This window comes from Amphiura filiformis, chromosome 5, assembly GCF_039555335.1.
Source record: "Amphiura filiformis chromosome 5, Afil_fr2py, whole genome shotgun sequence".
Classification (NCBI taxonomy): Eukaryota; Metazoa; Echinodermata; class Ophiuroidea; order Amphilepidida; family Amphiuridae; genus Amphiura; species Amphiura filiformis.
In genome coordinates, this window is record NC_092632.1 from 11,544,712 (window position 1) to 11,561,503 (window position 16,792).

General features: G+C 36.4%; 1 protein-coding gene across 2 annotated transcripts in view; it reads left to right on the forward strand.

Annotated features, from left to right (window-relative positions):
- The window catches only part of LOC140152619 (intermembrane lipid transfer protein VPS13B-like), a 50,296-nt gene that overhangs the window by 29,005 nt on the left and 4,499 nt on the right, over positions 1-16,792 (forward strand). For both annotated transcript variants that reach the window (XM_072175029.1, XM_072175028.1), the window contains 17 exons: positions 351-506; positions 1,219-1,482; positions 2,141-2,221; positions 2,403-2,578; positions 2,811-2,972; positions 3,802-4,045; positions 6,280-6,456; positions 7,630-7,767; positions 8,548-8,814; positions 9,490-9,685; positions 10,089-10,730; positions 11,426-11,977; positions 12,422-12,598; positions 13,251-13,421; positions 14,142-14,318; positions 16,003-16,105; positions 16,417-16,684. In XM_072175029.1, coding sequence (XP_072031130.1) covers positions 351-506; positions 1,219-1,482; positions 2,141-2,221; positions 2,403-2,578; positions 2,811-2,972; positions 3,802-4,045; positions 6,280-6,456; positions 7,630-7,767; positions 8,548-8,814; positions 9,490-9,685; positions 10,089-10,730; positions 11,426-11,977; positions 12,422-12,598; positions 13,251-13,421; positions 14,142-14,318; positions 16,003-16,105; positions 16,417-16,684 — 3,951 coding nt within the window. The remainder of the gene's footprint in view (positions 1-350; positions 507-1,218; positions 1,483-2,140; positions 2,222-2,402; positions 2,579-2,810; positions 2,973-3,801; positions 4,046-6,279; positions 6,457-7,629; positions 7,768-8,547; positions 8,815-9,489; positions 9,686-10,088; positions 10,731-11,425; positions 11,978-12,421; positions 12,599-13,250; positions 13,422-14,141; positions 14,319-16,002; positions 16,106-16,416; positions 16,685-16,792) is intronic.

Sequence of the window (16,792 nt, forward strand, 5' to 3'; positions counted from 1 at the left end):
CATTTGTACATGTAATGCTCATAAGTTGAAGATGCATATTATGATTCAATATCAGGTTTTTGCAGATAAATGCCACAGGTACACTATTTTGGTATCCATTGTTACAAACCAAAATTGTGGATTTATTATAGCATTGCACCCAGTGCAATTCTGATATTTGATATGGACATTTATCTTAGTATTGTTGTCAAAAATTATTTTTGTGTTTGTGTGTACATTTTTGCATGCATATAAACAGGGGTGTGCATGGATTATTGTATCTAATGCATATTACTGGTGTTTTGAGGTTGTACAATGCATGTAGGTTGTTGTGAATGAACATGACCTTGATAATTCCAATTTGATTTCAGTTCCTTCATGTGTGCATCGAAGGCTGGCGGAACTGGCGCTGGTCTGAGCCATTTAACATTGACAAACCAGGTACTGTTGTAAGGACTCTAGAATACAAAGAACAGAAGGCAACTCTGTTCATCAAAATCAAACAGATATCACCACTACAAAAGCAGGTAAGAAACAGTTAAACAGCAAGTAAAGTTTAAACAGTCATTCAATACAAAATTAATCGAGAACTAACTTCAATATTTCGATGTGAAGACACACATCCTCATCAGGAGAACTCCAAAGATAAGGAGTTGACTTCACAATTGACCTTTAGGTCGAATCAATCAAAATAACACCTTGAAAGTTTCTAGTTTCCCCTAATTGAGCAATCCTTCCATTAGCATATGTGACACGATCTGGTCCACAGGGGCCAAAGGAGGCATTTTTGACAGTTGAGTTTCTATAATTATGACCTTATATCTATCTAATACTGAAAACACCAAAGGTCTAGCATACTTGGTTCCAAAGTTCTGAAGCTTTGTGATGTGTATTTTCTTATGTATTTTATTGATGTTCACTCCATATTTTTGCCTTTATCTCAGTTTCAAATTTGCCGCCTTTGGCCCCCATGGACCAGATCATGTCACATATGTAAATTTCTGTACAGAAATATTTTTGATTGTCTCTTAAGACAAAGATTTGCTTAAGGGTGATAGGTGGATTACCGTGAAAATTACAGGTGGGGATAAATCAGTGAAGTGCCTAATTTCCACTGCAGGTCATTTCATTATGTCTCCATCTACAGTCCTATAATACAAATAAAGTTTTATTGTTATCTGAGGTTTGTAAATAAAACCACACCTGTATCATTTTCGTCCATTTGTTTTTGTGTCCCAGGTGATATTCTATGGGCAGCAAATCTTTTCAAGCCGTTTGACAGAAACACTTGAAGTCCAACTTCTTCACCTATCGCATGTTGGCAGTCAACTGGTAGACTCACGTCAGGTTTACAAGCTGTCTTCCAGAGATGTTTTGCCATCACTCACCTGCTCCGATGAAGGAATCTCAGGGGTCAGGGTCAAAGTTGCAGATCAAGAAGCTGATTGGTCAGAGCAGTTTGCCATCAGTGGAGAAATGAGTAGAGGACAAGTCATAGTTACAGTGAGAATCGTTTAAATTATTCTATATGGTTCATTTTAGCAGTAGTTTAGTTGTCATCATAGTCTTGTGAATCACATTTGACTTGTGAATGTTTGTTTGTTTGTTTTATTTCTTCATTAACCTGGGACACTCGATCAGTTGAAAACACACTCATCTGTTCTTCCTTGAGACCCAGGATCAATACATACATTCAAATACACAATATTAAAATAGCATATTTAGATAAATACAATCGTTGCAAATTAAATCAAATTATAATGTAACTTTACGATAACATGATTGAAATACTATTAATACTACATACATAAAACATAAAGAATAAAGTTTAGATGTCAGAGCTCCACAGCTGTATTTTTAGCTGTGTTTTACTGTATATTGGTTTTCTGCTTAGTATCCAAGGTGTTGAGCTCAAAATCAAATTAAATCAAGATTGCAAAACTGCATTGTAGTTGCATGTTGTTGTTGTTTACTATGCAGCTCAATCAAGATGAAAAAAACTCAAACTTGGTGAAGAAGATTTAAACTAAGCTACTCAAAGCATGAAATTTGCTCACTTGAGAGCTTTCTGAATGTATCACTATTCCTTGCTCACTTGGTTGATGGACTGGTGAAACTTATGGTGTTTTTATCTTCTTTCTTTTTTCTTTTTAAATTTCAGATACCTTGCAAAGATGGACCACCATTGCGGTTATGGTGTGGCATACAAACTGAAGATATACATGGATACACACAGAGACTGGTATGTTCACATCACAAATGATACCATTATCAAAATATGTAAATTACAACCATTATGTCTGCCAAAGTATAAAATTCAGCAGGCAGAAACCTTAATCCAGGGAGACTGCATATGTTATTCACACTTTTAAAATCTAGACAGGTCAGTAATTATTTTTTCTGTTTGTCTATTGGTTTTGTAGATTGTTTTCAGTCCGCTATTCATTGTACGCAGCCACCTGCCTAGACCATTAGTGATCAACCTCCAATCCCAGAAGCTACATGATTTACAGCTTGTAGAGGCAGCAGGCAGAGGATCTGATCAACCTCTACATCATGTACCTCCTGATGTATGGTATAATATGACATTCCAACTCAGGTAAGTTGAGAAATTTTGTCGTGATGATTCAGACAAGAAACTCAGTGTGACGAAGGAAGTTGAACCATGTTCATCAAAAGTACACTTGCAAATTCTTATGCTTATGATAGGCTATGAACTCCTAATGTTACAATTACTTTACAAATTGAGATTTAGTTTAATTATTTTTTGGACAGTTGACTTCAATCTTTATAGAAATAAATTTGTCATTTATTTTATTTATTCTCTACAGCCAAGCAGCCAGTCCATCTAGTCCATCCATCCCTATATCAACAGAACTGATACATCAAGTTACACCTCAACCTGATGAGGGTATTACCATGGAGTCACTATGTGATGGGTGGGCACAAGATCTGAATGCAGTGTGGCCTTACAATCAGCCTGAGTATGATAGGTAAGGTGGATAACACACTTGCTGAGTCAGTAGGATAAGCACAAGATCCCAAAGTCATTGTGGTCATACAACCCTAGCATGATAAATTAGACTTGCTTAAGACTGAGGAAATTGTTAAGCTGGATGGGCATAAGATCTTGATGAAAATGATGTCACTGTGTAACCAATCCGATTTTGATATGTTAGACTTGGTTAAATTGTTGTCTTACAGATAATTAAGTGAGGTATGAAAGTCATTGAATGAATGCAAGAAGATTGTTTAAAGGCTTTATTTTTATATGCACTAATGCCCTTAAGGGTTTACCTTAACATGCAAATCACACATATTTACGCATTCACACACTTTCAGTACCCCTTCAAATGCAAAGTGCAACATGTACATCTTTAAAATGTATGTGTTCATGTATTCGATAATTCGATATAGAAAAACCTGATATTTTCATATGGTAGTGATAGATAACGAAAATATACCCTTCTTATGATGAGAATGGATGGGTCAACAATTCAGTCAAATTGAGACACACATTGTTAAAATTGAAGTAATACCCCTTGGGATGTGTTGTATCCCTTCAGAGGAAAATTCACAATTGAAAGGGTGCAAAAAATGGAATAGACCCCTTCATCAAAATGCTTGAAAAAATCTCTGATGCCCTTACATCCTTGCCTTCAACTGACAAAGTATTTTGTCTGTTGATAAAGAGAAGCTGTAACAATCAGCTGCTAGGGTTTACAGTCGGGTATGCCACCCATAAGCTATGACTATATTTTGTATATACATACCTTAACTAACTTTGACTTATTTTGTCTCCTGTTTTTTCACACCATGCAGCTCCATCAGCTATCCATGCTCACTGAGACATACAGGTTTACCTGAGGTTGAGTCAGATCAACCTAATACCGATCTACAAGTGAGCTTATGTCAATACTGGGCCAAACTGAACACCGTATTGATAGATGTGATGCCATGGTGCCTTGTAGTCAATGAGACAGACAGAGACATGCTGATCTTGGAGGATGGTGAAAGATCAGTCAGGTGTGGTAAAGGCCAAACTGTATCGCCACAGAGATTTAAAGTAAGTTTTGTGAGTAAGATGTAGCGAATAAAACTGCATATTATTTGTTGAGAGAGATATGAGGATATTCAATTCATATTACACTGATATATGGTTGTGAATGCTTGCAATCATTTGGTAGTAGATTTAAATCTAGACAAAATATGGATCTAAATTCATGAATCACAAACGATCATAAGCAACATTAGACCTACCAATTGCATTATGTACCCACCACTGATCTTTTGATTGGTAGAATTCAGTCTAAACTATTATTAACATCGATTTAATTGTTTCTATTTATTAATAAGATATTAAAGTATATATTTCAGCCAAAAAACAAAAACAAAATTCTTAATTAGCTGCTTAATTAGCACTTAATTTCTTAACGAAGCACTCATATGGGCCTGTAATGCGTAACAACCGAGCTCATGCAGCCTCACCTATTTTCAATTTTCTAAGAGAATTTGAAGATAATTCCCAACAAATAGGATATCACAGAAAAGCTAAGACTCTAAGCAATGTTGCTGAGGCAAAGATTAAGTTGTGTAATGATCTATTTTTTGTGAATGAAGTTTTTGTTGTTGAGTAATGTTATGTAATGGTTTCCTATGAAAGTGAGTGAAAGTTTGTTAAACTCACACCTGGATGTGAAAAGTGTGAAAAAATCGGCCAAAACGCTATCATATGAAATGAACAAATGATAAAGTTCAACATAAACATCTTTAGGATGACAAAAAATGCACCAGGAGTTCAGAGTGAGATGATTCCCATGATCAGTCCACTACTCAAGATTGACTTCAACAGTGATTACAAGCTAAGATTCTGCTTAAATTGCCCCCTGTAGTAACAGTATTTTTGCACTGTTGTTCTTAACACTTTTACATACTAATGAACATGTGATTGGCAGTAAGTACTGAAAAAATAAAGCGGATAGCTCCTTCCAAAAAGTTTTGAGACCATTTTTTACCAGATCAGTCCATTTTCCAAGATGCTTGTTCAGAGATATTTAACAATGGACCATAGAGAAAGCATGTAATGCCCTTTGATTTCTATAGTTAACATGGTTAACATGTATAGTATTATAGGCCTACATTATATTTCATCAGATTTATTATGTTAAATGTTGTCACTATGAATTTTTTAAATGACATTTAAGTTTCAATATCGATTCTAGATTTCATCATATAGATATAGATGGAAAAGCTGAAATTGCAGTGTGCATCTTAGTGTATCTGCACACAAGGTCACGCTTGCACAATCACAATAGGCATATACAAAAGAATTTGGCCAGTTCTTTTGTGCTTACCTACACACAAGCAGTGTGTGCTATTTCTTGTTACTTCTGGTTGTTACACATTTGGTAGGTCTGATCTTGCTTATGACCAAACAAGATTCGATTTTGATTTAAACTTTTGATCCAAACACAAGAAATTAATTCCTACCTCGGAATTTTCAGATGGTACTCCATCTTTCATCAGCGAGCGAGTGACTGTATCAGGTCGTGATTTTCTTGACCTTTGACCTGATAACAGACTCGTAGACTCCTGAAAGCTTGAACCGGCCCCTGTCTTTGTTGAGAGATGGTTGGTTGGCTTTGATGTGAACTGGTTCTTTGACTTCACGTTGGAACCACCTGCTGTCTCTGTCAAGTATTTCAAGTTTTCAGGAGTCTACGAGTCTGTTATCAGGTCAAAGGTCAAGATAATCACGACCTGATACAGTCACTCACTCGCTGATGAAAGATGGAGTACCATCTGAAAATTCCGAGGTAGGAATTAATTCCTTGTGTTTGGATCAAAAGTTTAAATCAAAATCATGATTTATACCAACACAGATGAACTTTCATGAACAAACAAGATTCATTAACTTTGTGAACAATTCAATTTGGCGTGGTCATGGGATGTTAATTGACATGGAATTTCTTCACATAAAAGACAAAACCCCAAATGACAAAGAGTGTATATGTACTCAATGCTCTGACATTAGCTGCACCCTGTCAAGTCAGACATAGAAGATATAAAGCTCACTGCTGCACCCTCATTCCAACAAAGACTAGAACTGTGCAGTCTTTACCCACTCAAAATTGTGTACTAATGTACTTAATTTGTTACTGATGTATGCACTGTTATTTACACATAAACGAACACGATACAGAATGCCATTCAATATTCTGCAGCAGCTAATCAGAGATGATATTTTCTCATTAAAGAGGTTAACAATTTTTTGATGAAACTTTTTCTTTGTTTTTACAGGGTCCATTTCACATCTGTGCCATAACAGAGGAGCATACAGAAACCAACTGGTCATCCCCCATTCACCTCCTAACAGAGCCAACATCACCCAGGGCCGATGGTCTTGTAACAGGGACTTTGACACTAAGCGGAGAAGGATTTGTAAACATTCATCTGCCAAATCAACATGATAACAAGGTGAACAGATGTACTGCACAGTTGACCATTTTGATTTGAAACTTGACAAGATCTATTTCTATTCTAATTCTATTTTATATTCATATTTGTCAAAGGTTATTGAATTAGCACAAATGGCTTACAGAATCAACATTCTAATTAATCAGTAATATTACTAACTTAAATATTACATATTAAATATTACATATGTTTTTTGCTGTTTAACATGTCTCATATACTCTTACAGCCTTCTCATACTGAGAAACCACAGATAACCTTAAAGATCTCACACCACCAAATCAGAGTCCCATAGAGATATGTGCTAAATTTGCCTTAAGAAAACATCATTTTTTCTACACAGGAGCGACTCAGTTTTAAGCGACAGCTATGATGGTTGAAATCAGCCCTTGCATGATCCCTCTGGCTGGGAAAAAATATAGGTTGACCGTCATTATTTTTTACGACTGGCCCTCAAAGTCTACGATGTCTGGGAATTTCCTATTTTTCAGGCAAAACCATGCCGGTGTTTCTGTAAAGAAAAGGCTGCTTAAAATCATTAAAAGTTATTCGATCTCTCCCATCTGTGGTGCACTTGCAGGAATTAATATTACTAATCATGACCAATCCAAATTTGGCTAAAATTATGCAAATTTCTGCTCATTTTAATGCTTAAATTCACAATCAATGGGTTTTTCTGAGAAGTGAAATTCAAGGGCGCACAACCATATATACTATTTGGTGGTGTGAAATCTGAACCATTCCTTTGTATTATACTGAATTTCATTTTACAGTGTACAGCTATTTTTGCTGTGGTCAGTTCCCCTACTTGTTGAATTACATAATGCACATTGCGAGTTATATAGCATTGTTGGACAGGAAAAACCGTCATCGACCCTGAACATGTTTAAAGCAAAACCTCCTATGTAACCTCTTGGCAGTTTTGTTTTAAACATGTTCAAGGGCCGCAAGTACATATCTGCCCTACAACGATATCATATGATGAAGTTATTGTCTGTTTACCCTATTCAATCTACAAGCAACGCTCCCATCAACGCTTGACCTCTCACTCACAGATACAAAGGTTGTGGTTTAGGCTTTACTGCATAATGGAGTTGAATAGTAATCTAGTATCACTCAGTTTGCAGATATCACAATATAAAACTATACAAAATGTTGTCCTTTAATTTATTTCAGACTGTCCATGTAACTCTGACATCAACTGTTCAACATAATGTAAGAGTGATGACAATCCGACCAAGATTTGTACTTGTTAACAACACTAAGAAAGATTTGAAGCTTAAAGCTGTACATGTTGCTGTAGGAGATGAAAAGGTAAGCAAAAGAACAGGAGAATTTGTAGGTATCTGGGGGAATGTGTATATATGAGTTGTCAACCTCGATCAGGTGTTTACATTTTCAACTTTAAATACTGCCCATTTTATGTAATAACAGCCCTAATCACTGACTTTCCACTGGTTTGAATCTTTTTGGTCTGTATGTGTGTTAGGCATGGGAACGTTAAATGCATGTACCGTTAAACGCATGCATGATCCGTTAAACATTTAGCAATTGTGCATGGTAAACGTGTAACACGCATGCTAATCAACAGTTTAAATTTACAAAATCTGAAGACGACCTTAATAATTTACATAAAACTTGCTCAAAACATTAATTATTTAACATTAATACGTCAAAATAATGCATAGTTTCTTACATGTTTGAGCCGTTGACTTCACAAATTTTACCTTATGTAAGGCGCCATTGGTACTAACATATTCTGCACCGCACCTATCATATATTCATGAAATCTTGCCGCCAGATGGGGCTGGATCAATGCGTGTTAATACGTTAAACGCACACAACGCTGATAAACGGAATAAGCCATCCCTAATGTGTGTGTGTTAAATTTTGGGAAAAATTACCAGGAGAAAGAGTTCATGTAGTCCTATAGTTGAAATTCCTACCATAAATTTTGGGTGAATTCCCTACCCTTTCCTGCGAATTTCTGCTAGTGGATGACAACACTTTGGGTTCTGCTCACTTTAGTACAGCAATTCAACACTGAAGTTGATTCAAAACATTTCTTTCATTTTTGTTCACCCTTTGTTACAGCCCAATGTGCAGCAGAGCACCCTGTACAGTCAATTTATTCCAAGCAACCCCTCCAGCAGAAACCCTCTCCCTGTGTATGAATGGAATGTGCTGCCAGTAAACCAGCAGGATAAATCTCCAGTAGGCTTTCAGCATTGTGTGCAGCTGTTTTCGCTGGCTGTGTGTCAAAGATATACACCCAAGCAGCAGAGTATGCTAGGGACCGATATATGGAGCAGTTGGATTCCTGTTGATGAAGGACGACCCCGTCAACCAGCAACGCTACTTGTGAGTATATATTCATGGTTCTCACATAGACTGTACCTACACAGGTGCAATTATTTTCTCGTATGCTGTTGCAACTCTGAAAATGTATTCCAATAAATGTTGTACTTCTGCTTGTATCAAAGTTTTTATTCATGAAATTGTTAGACCTACAAGTTTTCTGAATTTCAGAAATATTGAGATGATTTTACAATGCCCTATTTGTGCACTTTGGAGATACATCAACCTTTTAAGAAATTGGGAATTCTTATTCCGTGCCCCGATACAAAGGCTGATATTAGCTGCTGATCTCCCACTTCTTGGTCACATGCTTCTTTCATTGTTCCTATTCAAGACAATATCATGATTCATGTAAATATATTTTTTTGATTGAGTAGATGGCTTTCTTCCCTGGAAATCATGCTCCAGGAAAAGAGAGTTTGACCACTGATGTTGCACCGCCATTTAGCTCCCTGTTTGGAAATATATCCAAGAATAAACAACATCTCATTTGTGTGTGGTGTACCTTATTGTAAAACCTAGCCATTAATGCTTGATTGACACAACACATAGTGGAAATGTTTAGCATATAAATGTACCAAAAGCTACTTATCTGTGTCTGAACACACTCACTCAGCCTTTCAGGGAACAAAATTTATGTAATTGTTAATCTATTGATTTATCCTTGATGATGAATAGGATTCAGAGGCACTTTTCAGACGTGATTCTGAAGACGAGAGAACAGTATCATTACCAGTGGTAGCAATACTTCAGGAACACAAAGGAATCATGTATATCAGTCTGGAGATAGACCCTGCACCATTAGTGACTGTACACAACACATGTCTGTTCCCACTTCACATAGGTCAAGCAATGACCAACTATAAAGATGCAGGTAAAACAATTTGAACTTACAGATAAGAGATTTGTTGCCATGAAAATATAACTACAGTAGAAATTTCAATTGAATGATCACAGCTTTCAACAGCTGTATATATCAAACAGTGATCGTATATCGCATATTTCAAACTACAATCCGAACGCACGATCTTGGATACAAAACTAACCAATCACCTGTGCGTTGGCATGGTTGGATTCACTTCTGCGTTACGCACAATTCTTTAATCTAAATTTCCTTACATTGACATAACCCAAACGGAATATATTTGAGTGTTGTAATAAATGTAGTGTTTAAATGTCCACTTTTTACAGTAGTCACCTTGGATTAAAGTCTAAATAAAGTCAAACATATGTGTAATATTCATATTTTCACCTTTTTCTCAAATTTTCATTTTCAGTGAAGACACAAGTTGTGGAAGAGATAAGCATCCTTTCCTCAATTCCTGTCATCCCAGCCAACTCTGTATATCACTATGACCTACAACAACATGTAAACTCCAACAAGGAACTCCCCACAATACATCTCAGTCTAGCCCAGCACCCAGGAGCAGTTGTGTACAAAACTACTGACAGTCCACGCTACCAGTGGAGTGAGGGGATAATACTTGCAATGGGAGCGGAAACAAGGTCAGAGATAGTAGCACTCACAGGGGGTGGGTATGTCTTAGTGACCAGCTTCAATGTGGGTAGACAGACCCGTGTTGCGATAGATCCCTTGACTATGAGCATGGAGCGAGGATATCCAGTAGGAGAGCAGAATCAGCTTATGGCTGGAGCAAGCCAAGCGGATCAGCAGATGACAGCAATGCAGACACCTACAAAGACACAACCAACAAGCTCATCAGCTGCTGTGAATCAAGAGTGCAATATTAGTGTGGAGATCTCCAAGTTGGTCATCAAGATCATGGATGAGGTGACGGATCTGGTGATGATGTCTGAGATTATGAGGGCAACCTTAGATGACATCAGAGTGATGAGTTACCCGGTTGAAGATACAGGAAGGAAGAAAGTGAAGACCCAGATGATATCAGTGGTTACAGGTGGGTTGATTGGTATTGTTCTCTTATTTCAAAGCAAACTCTCTCATACCAGTTTCTTATTACAAGTTATTTTGAGTCACAATTTGGTGTTATATGTGTGGGTATTCGTGATTATAAGAGTAATGAAATGTTATGGATTGCATTGTTATGTGAATGTGCTTAGAGTGTCTTTTTAGGTGGCATTATGCACTTTATAAGACTACATTACATTACACATTGCATGCATAATTACATGTCAGAAATGGATTGTAACGAGAGTGAAGGGGGTGACTATAAAGTAACCAGATAAGTGATTGTTTTCAGCTTAGATGTGCCTTTGTTGTTTCATATGGTAAATGCAGGACAGAGACAGAAACCAATACTTTAATTTGTTCTCATTCTTTAATACTTTTATTCAAATGAGATGTTGATATTAATATAATGATGAAAGTATTCCTGGATTTTGCCCATGAAATTACCAGTCTTAGAAGAATCAATCTAGATCTGTGCTGTTGTTACTGTGTCAATGCAATTGGTTTGAACAGTACATATAATTATGAGCTCTTTATCAATGTATGTTGAGCCCATCGCATATAACGCAGCTATAAGCTAATGACATTGCATAATCTTGTATATTACTCTTGCTCTTGTTTATTACAAATTATATATATATTGCATTATTTTTAAAAATAATATTTCTTTTTTTCATATAACAGGTCCTTTTCAGATTGACAACCAGCTGTTTCATGATGGCAAATTTGACTTTGGTGTACTCTTCAAAAGCAGACACAAACATGAGGATGAATCCTACATCACATCACCGGAGCATAGCTATGAAGGCTGTAGATTCACTTTGTGCCTGGAATCAAATGACGACATTGGTACAAACATTGCCAATATCCAGATCAATTTGAAAAATTCTGAGGTATTCATAGAAGATCAATTCTTGTATGAAATGATGACGAGGATTAGAAGCTACGTACCAGCATCGCAACGTGCTGCGCAAAAAGCTATTTCATCACAGAAGATACCATCTCAGGTGACAACAAAGATTTGTTCATTGCAAACACCTGTCGGAATGCGTAATCTGGAGATAGGACCAGTTGCAGTATTAGCTTCTGTCCATGCATCACTGAAAGTCTTCATTGCGGTGGATAGGACATTGTTGAGTTTTGGACAGCTTGAGACGGGACCTGTGTTTGCTTCTAGTAGTCAGCTGATTGAGGCACTCACCATGCATTTCACTTCTGGTGCCCTTTTCAAAGCAGGTAGGGGTATGAATTATTTTATTACAAGTTATGTAACAAAGTAAGATGGTGCAATCACATATCAATGATGCAACAGCAGAAGAGGTTTGTGAGTACTTTTCTGGAATGAGGAGTAGTGAACTCATGCATATCACATAAAACAATACACACAGCATCTATTTGACATCTTGATATTGCTGAGCTTCTACATTGAAGATTGAAGATTGCATTTTATGAACTAAATGGGCACAGAAAGAAATTTCAATAAATTTCTGTTTTGTCAACATTACTGAAGTTATGACAGAATTTATATGTATTATAAAGCCTACAAACAACACTTGTAAGAGTATTTAAAAACCAGCATTCAGAGATGGCAGTTTTCAAGATAAGATATTTTCCTCAGAATATCCTGTGTAAAAATTATTGGAAAATGCATTTTTATTATTTCTTTGATTTATATCACAGGTTGGGCATTAGGATCACTAGAGATTCTGGGCAATCCTGCCGGTTTTCTCCGCAGTGTCAAGATTGGACTGACAGATACAGTGATGTTACCTTATGAAGGGCTGACTAGAGGACCAGCAGCATTTGTGTCTGGGGTCACTAACGGGGTCACCTCACTGGTCAGACATGTGTCTGCAGGTAATTACTATAGTTAGTTTTAACTCATAACCTGGCCAGTAGTTCCTGCATAATTGCAGCAATATTCCTGCACAATTTTACACATCTTTCCATTTATATAGAGACTGTACATTAAACCATATGATTCTTGAACAATCTCAAAAGTGCTCTTTATATAAGCTTCAATTTTTTTTAAACTGAATATGGAACGTTGGAGACTGGATGTGAAGGAGTTGCTCATATAAGTCTTATCGTGATAAACATTAATAAGAAAATAATGTCTGAAACAATAATAAGACGGATGGTCCATATGCAGTTTACACCATGGCTAAATGATCTTGACCCTTGCCCTCCTCACCTGGAGAGCTTTATGTTTTGTTTTTGTCCTTCGGGAGATAAAACTCTTTGGGTGAACTTAAGATATGTAGTGTGCTTATAAAAATTGGTTAATGCAAGCAGCACCCAAACAATACACATTCTGACATGTATTAGCCAATCAAAACATTGCTTTGCTCAGTCAAATATTTCACTTGCCAAATAAGAAAGAATGGGGTTTCCTTGTACAGAAATCTCCATTGCCAAATTCTGCATGTTCAGTAAGTTACAATTTTATTTATAATTTAGTTTCAAATTGTTTTTAATGCCTGTTGTACATTCTGTTTTCTTTTTGCAGGTACTCTGACATCAGTCACTAAGTTTGCATCTAGTGTAGCTCGTAACCTTGACCGCCTTAGTCTGGATGCTGATCACATAGCTAGACAAGAAGCCCATAGACGCAGGGCACCAGATAGAGTGACAGAAGGACTGATGCAAGGTCTCAGTGGATTTGGCATCAGTGTACTAGGTATGGCTAATATGCTGTGCTTAAAAGTTAATGATAGGTCTAAAACTGCATATACCAGTGGGAGAAATTAGATACATCAGTGCACGCCTGCTAGGATGTTGATATGTCTAGGACCAACCAGCATCCACATTTTGTGCAAGTGCATTCATTGACTTTGCTAATATCTGTAAAACAAGTAAGATGCAGTTTTTGACCTAATTAATAACTTACAAAGTAAAAATACAGTTTTTACTATTGTTATAGACTTAATTCAAGATATTTGCCCCTTGTTGTAATCAACCTTTCATGTGAAAAATAACCGGTGTTTGAATTCCATCACTTCAAAATATCCTTGGAACTGGTGATTATGTCTACTGGACAAGGCTTCTTTAGTTAATCACTTTTCCCCTTCATTGAAATCAATGCTTGTGTACCCGAGCAAAGGTTGCACCCTAGTCAGGAGCAAAATTACTGGGACACTTACACAGTTCAATGACCTCCATTCAATGTTGTATACTAAATGCCTCAATTTTGAAATGGCTACATGTTTGCTCCAACTAATTTTGTTGGCTTGGAATCTACACAATTAAAATATATGGTGAATGTCACATGATTTTAGTTTAGGGGAGCTGTTGCAACCCCCCCCGCCCTTAACAAAAACTCTATTAGGATATTTAGTATAGAAACTAAATTAATTTCAAATTAACATTTATGTGGCTTCAATGTGAAACTTTTTTTCAGGTGCCATTGCAGGCATAGCTGACCAACCACTCCAAAGCATTCAGGAAGCATCGGGTACATCCACACCAACTACAACCAAGGCTAAAGGTATCATTACAGGTGTAGGCAAAGGACTGGTGGGAGTGGTTATCAAACCACTGGGAGGTGCAGCAGAGTTTCTAGCACAGACAGGAGAAGGTGGGTACATCAATTGTGTGACACATTTTGCCAAAGCATGGAACATTTCAGCAGGAATTTGACATAAAAGCTTAAAATTTACATGAAGTTCATATTTTAGTGTGATTGGTTGTGTTTCCCATAGAGTGCTCACAAACTTTTAAAGTATGTAAGAAAAAGAAGATTATAAAATCAAAAATTGTTTGTTAATCACCTTTTAATACTGTGCAATTAAAGAAATACATTGCTTATTTCTCACAACTGCATTTACATTAACACCTAAAGGAATTCTTCGCAAATTGTATTGTCTTAAGGTGGCTGTGTACTCTCAGACATGCATGTAGTAAAAGTGCAATAACTTTGTAATTATTAGCATAGCAAGACATATAAAAGTATACATTTTTATGACGGCAAGACATCAATATATCTTAATATAAATACAGATTTGAGTTAAAAACAACAATTATGAAGAAAATCACAAAAAAGTGAGTTTTTGGCAATATTTGTTAGGTACATCATAACAAAAAACACTCTTTCCAAAATATTTTATTTTGTTTTTAGCTCAATCTTGAGGCTCCATTCCAAAAACGGTTTTTTTTTTTTTGATATTGGCCTTATTTTTGAGATATTGACCATATAAGGCATCAAATTGAACTTTTAAAATTCACAAACGCCTATTTGCACAAAATGATGCCTAAAATCGGAAATAGACCAAAATATAAAAAATGAGAAAACCGTTTCTTGAGTCGATCATGCTTTTTTTACGATGATCATATTTGCTTACCTATAGATGCTGTATTTATTGAGTTATCGTGTACCTAAATCGTCATTTTACCGAGAAAATGAACATTGAAATAATGGCCGTTAAAGTTTAAAGTGGTCACATTTTGCCCTTTCATCGAATCTCGCAGGAGAATGCGGCAGTTTTCGTTTTTCTACCTTATATTATGTGAACATCGGGTAAATCCACAGCCCGTTGAGAAGTTTAAGCGAAATCCATTCATAACTTGATATTCAAATCGAGGAAAAGAACTTGAAAAACCCACATTTTATCAGCTAAAACGGAGCCATTTGACCACTTGAAATGAGTGTTTCCAAAGGATGCGCCACGCATGCAGATAAGCGTCGGCGTATGCGTAGCGTATCTGTGCGTTAACAAATTGCGCGATACATGGCAGCGATGCGTTGTTTGCAGCAGATCACCCCCGCTGATGCAACAAAGATTTTTCTCTTTTAAAATTGCAAACACGAATGAAATAGTGAAATAAAATACATAAAATAGCGCAGTTGGAGTTTATAAATCTGGATTTTCTTTCCTTGTATTTATAAAAAACATAACAAAGTAACAAATATCAAAAAAGCTCAATTTTGCGAAAGAAACAACGTCTTGAGTACACAGCCGCGTTAAGTACACACAGTACAAAAATAATTTTGGTGTCATTTGAAAGCACATTTACTCCAAAATTAAAAATCAACACTATTTATGTACGTATCATGAAATTGTTGACTTCTGATTCCTGATCTTACAGCTTATTAGGAAAACGGTTATTTGAAGGAATAGAATTGCTTAACTTAAACTTAGTGTTAAATTATCCTCCATATTTAGTAAATATGCTGGTGTGGATTCACTTTGCAGATGATGTCACAGGCAAGTTTTGACACTTTCAATGATATTTCTTTTTAATTTTGTCTGCCATGATACTAGGAATCTTACATGGGGCAGGCTTAGCTGATGCTGTCAGACCCAGGAGTGCCCAGTTTACTGAATTGTCTGCCATGGCTTCAAACAGTAGACTCAAGTATACATGGTAAGCCTGTCATTGATTGGACAATGTAATTAAATGGAGGATTTTGTGCTGTACAAGATAAACCTAAATTATAAGTCATGATTAATATTTTATACTGAAATAATGGTGTCTAAATATGAAAACGAAAGTTAATCTGTATTATCATTTTAATGAAAATATTTCTTAAATGGTATGTAAAATTATACTTCTTTGGTAAATTAATTTGTATTGTTGTTGTTTCATTTTTGAAATGTAAATGATTTTGAACCAATTTAAGATTTGCAAACTTTACATTGGATACCATTATGATAATTATAATACTTGCTTTACAGGAAAATGTTGCACTCCCTTCCCAATGCTGACATCATCATGCATGTAGACGTCACCAGTGTTACTTTTCATGGCCTTCACCGCAGTGGCTGTCTTCTCCTGACTCCAGAAATTCTCTTTGTTGTCAGTGCTAGTGAAGACACACAGCAGCAAGCTTTTCCTGTATCTGATGTGGAGTGTATCCCCCGGAAGAGTTGTAACCCTGATGTAACCAACAGTAGCTTGTTGTGTATCGTACCAAAGAGACCAATGTCACCGTCTTCTCAAGAGGTAACAAAACAGTATTTATTTTATTTATTCCTGCCAGAGAGGTTAGACTATAGGGAGCCCAAACTCTGGCACATTTGAGTGTCACATATGGAGGGTAAAACACTGCAC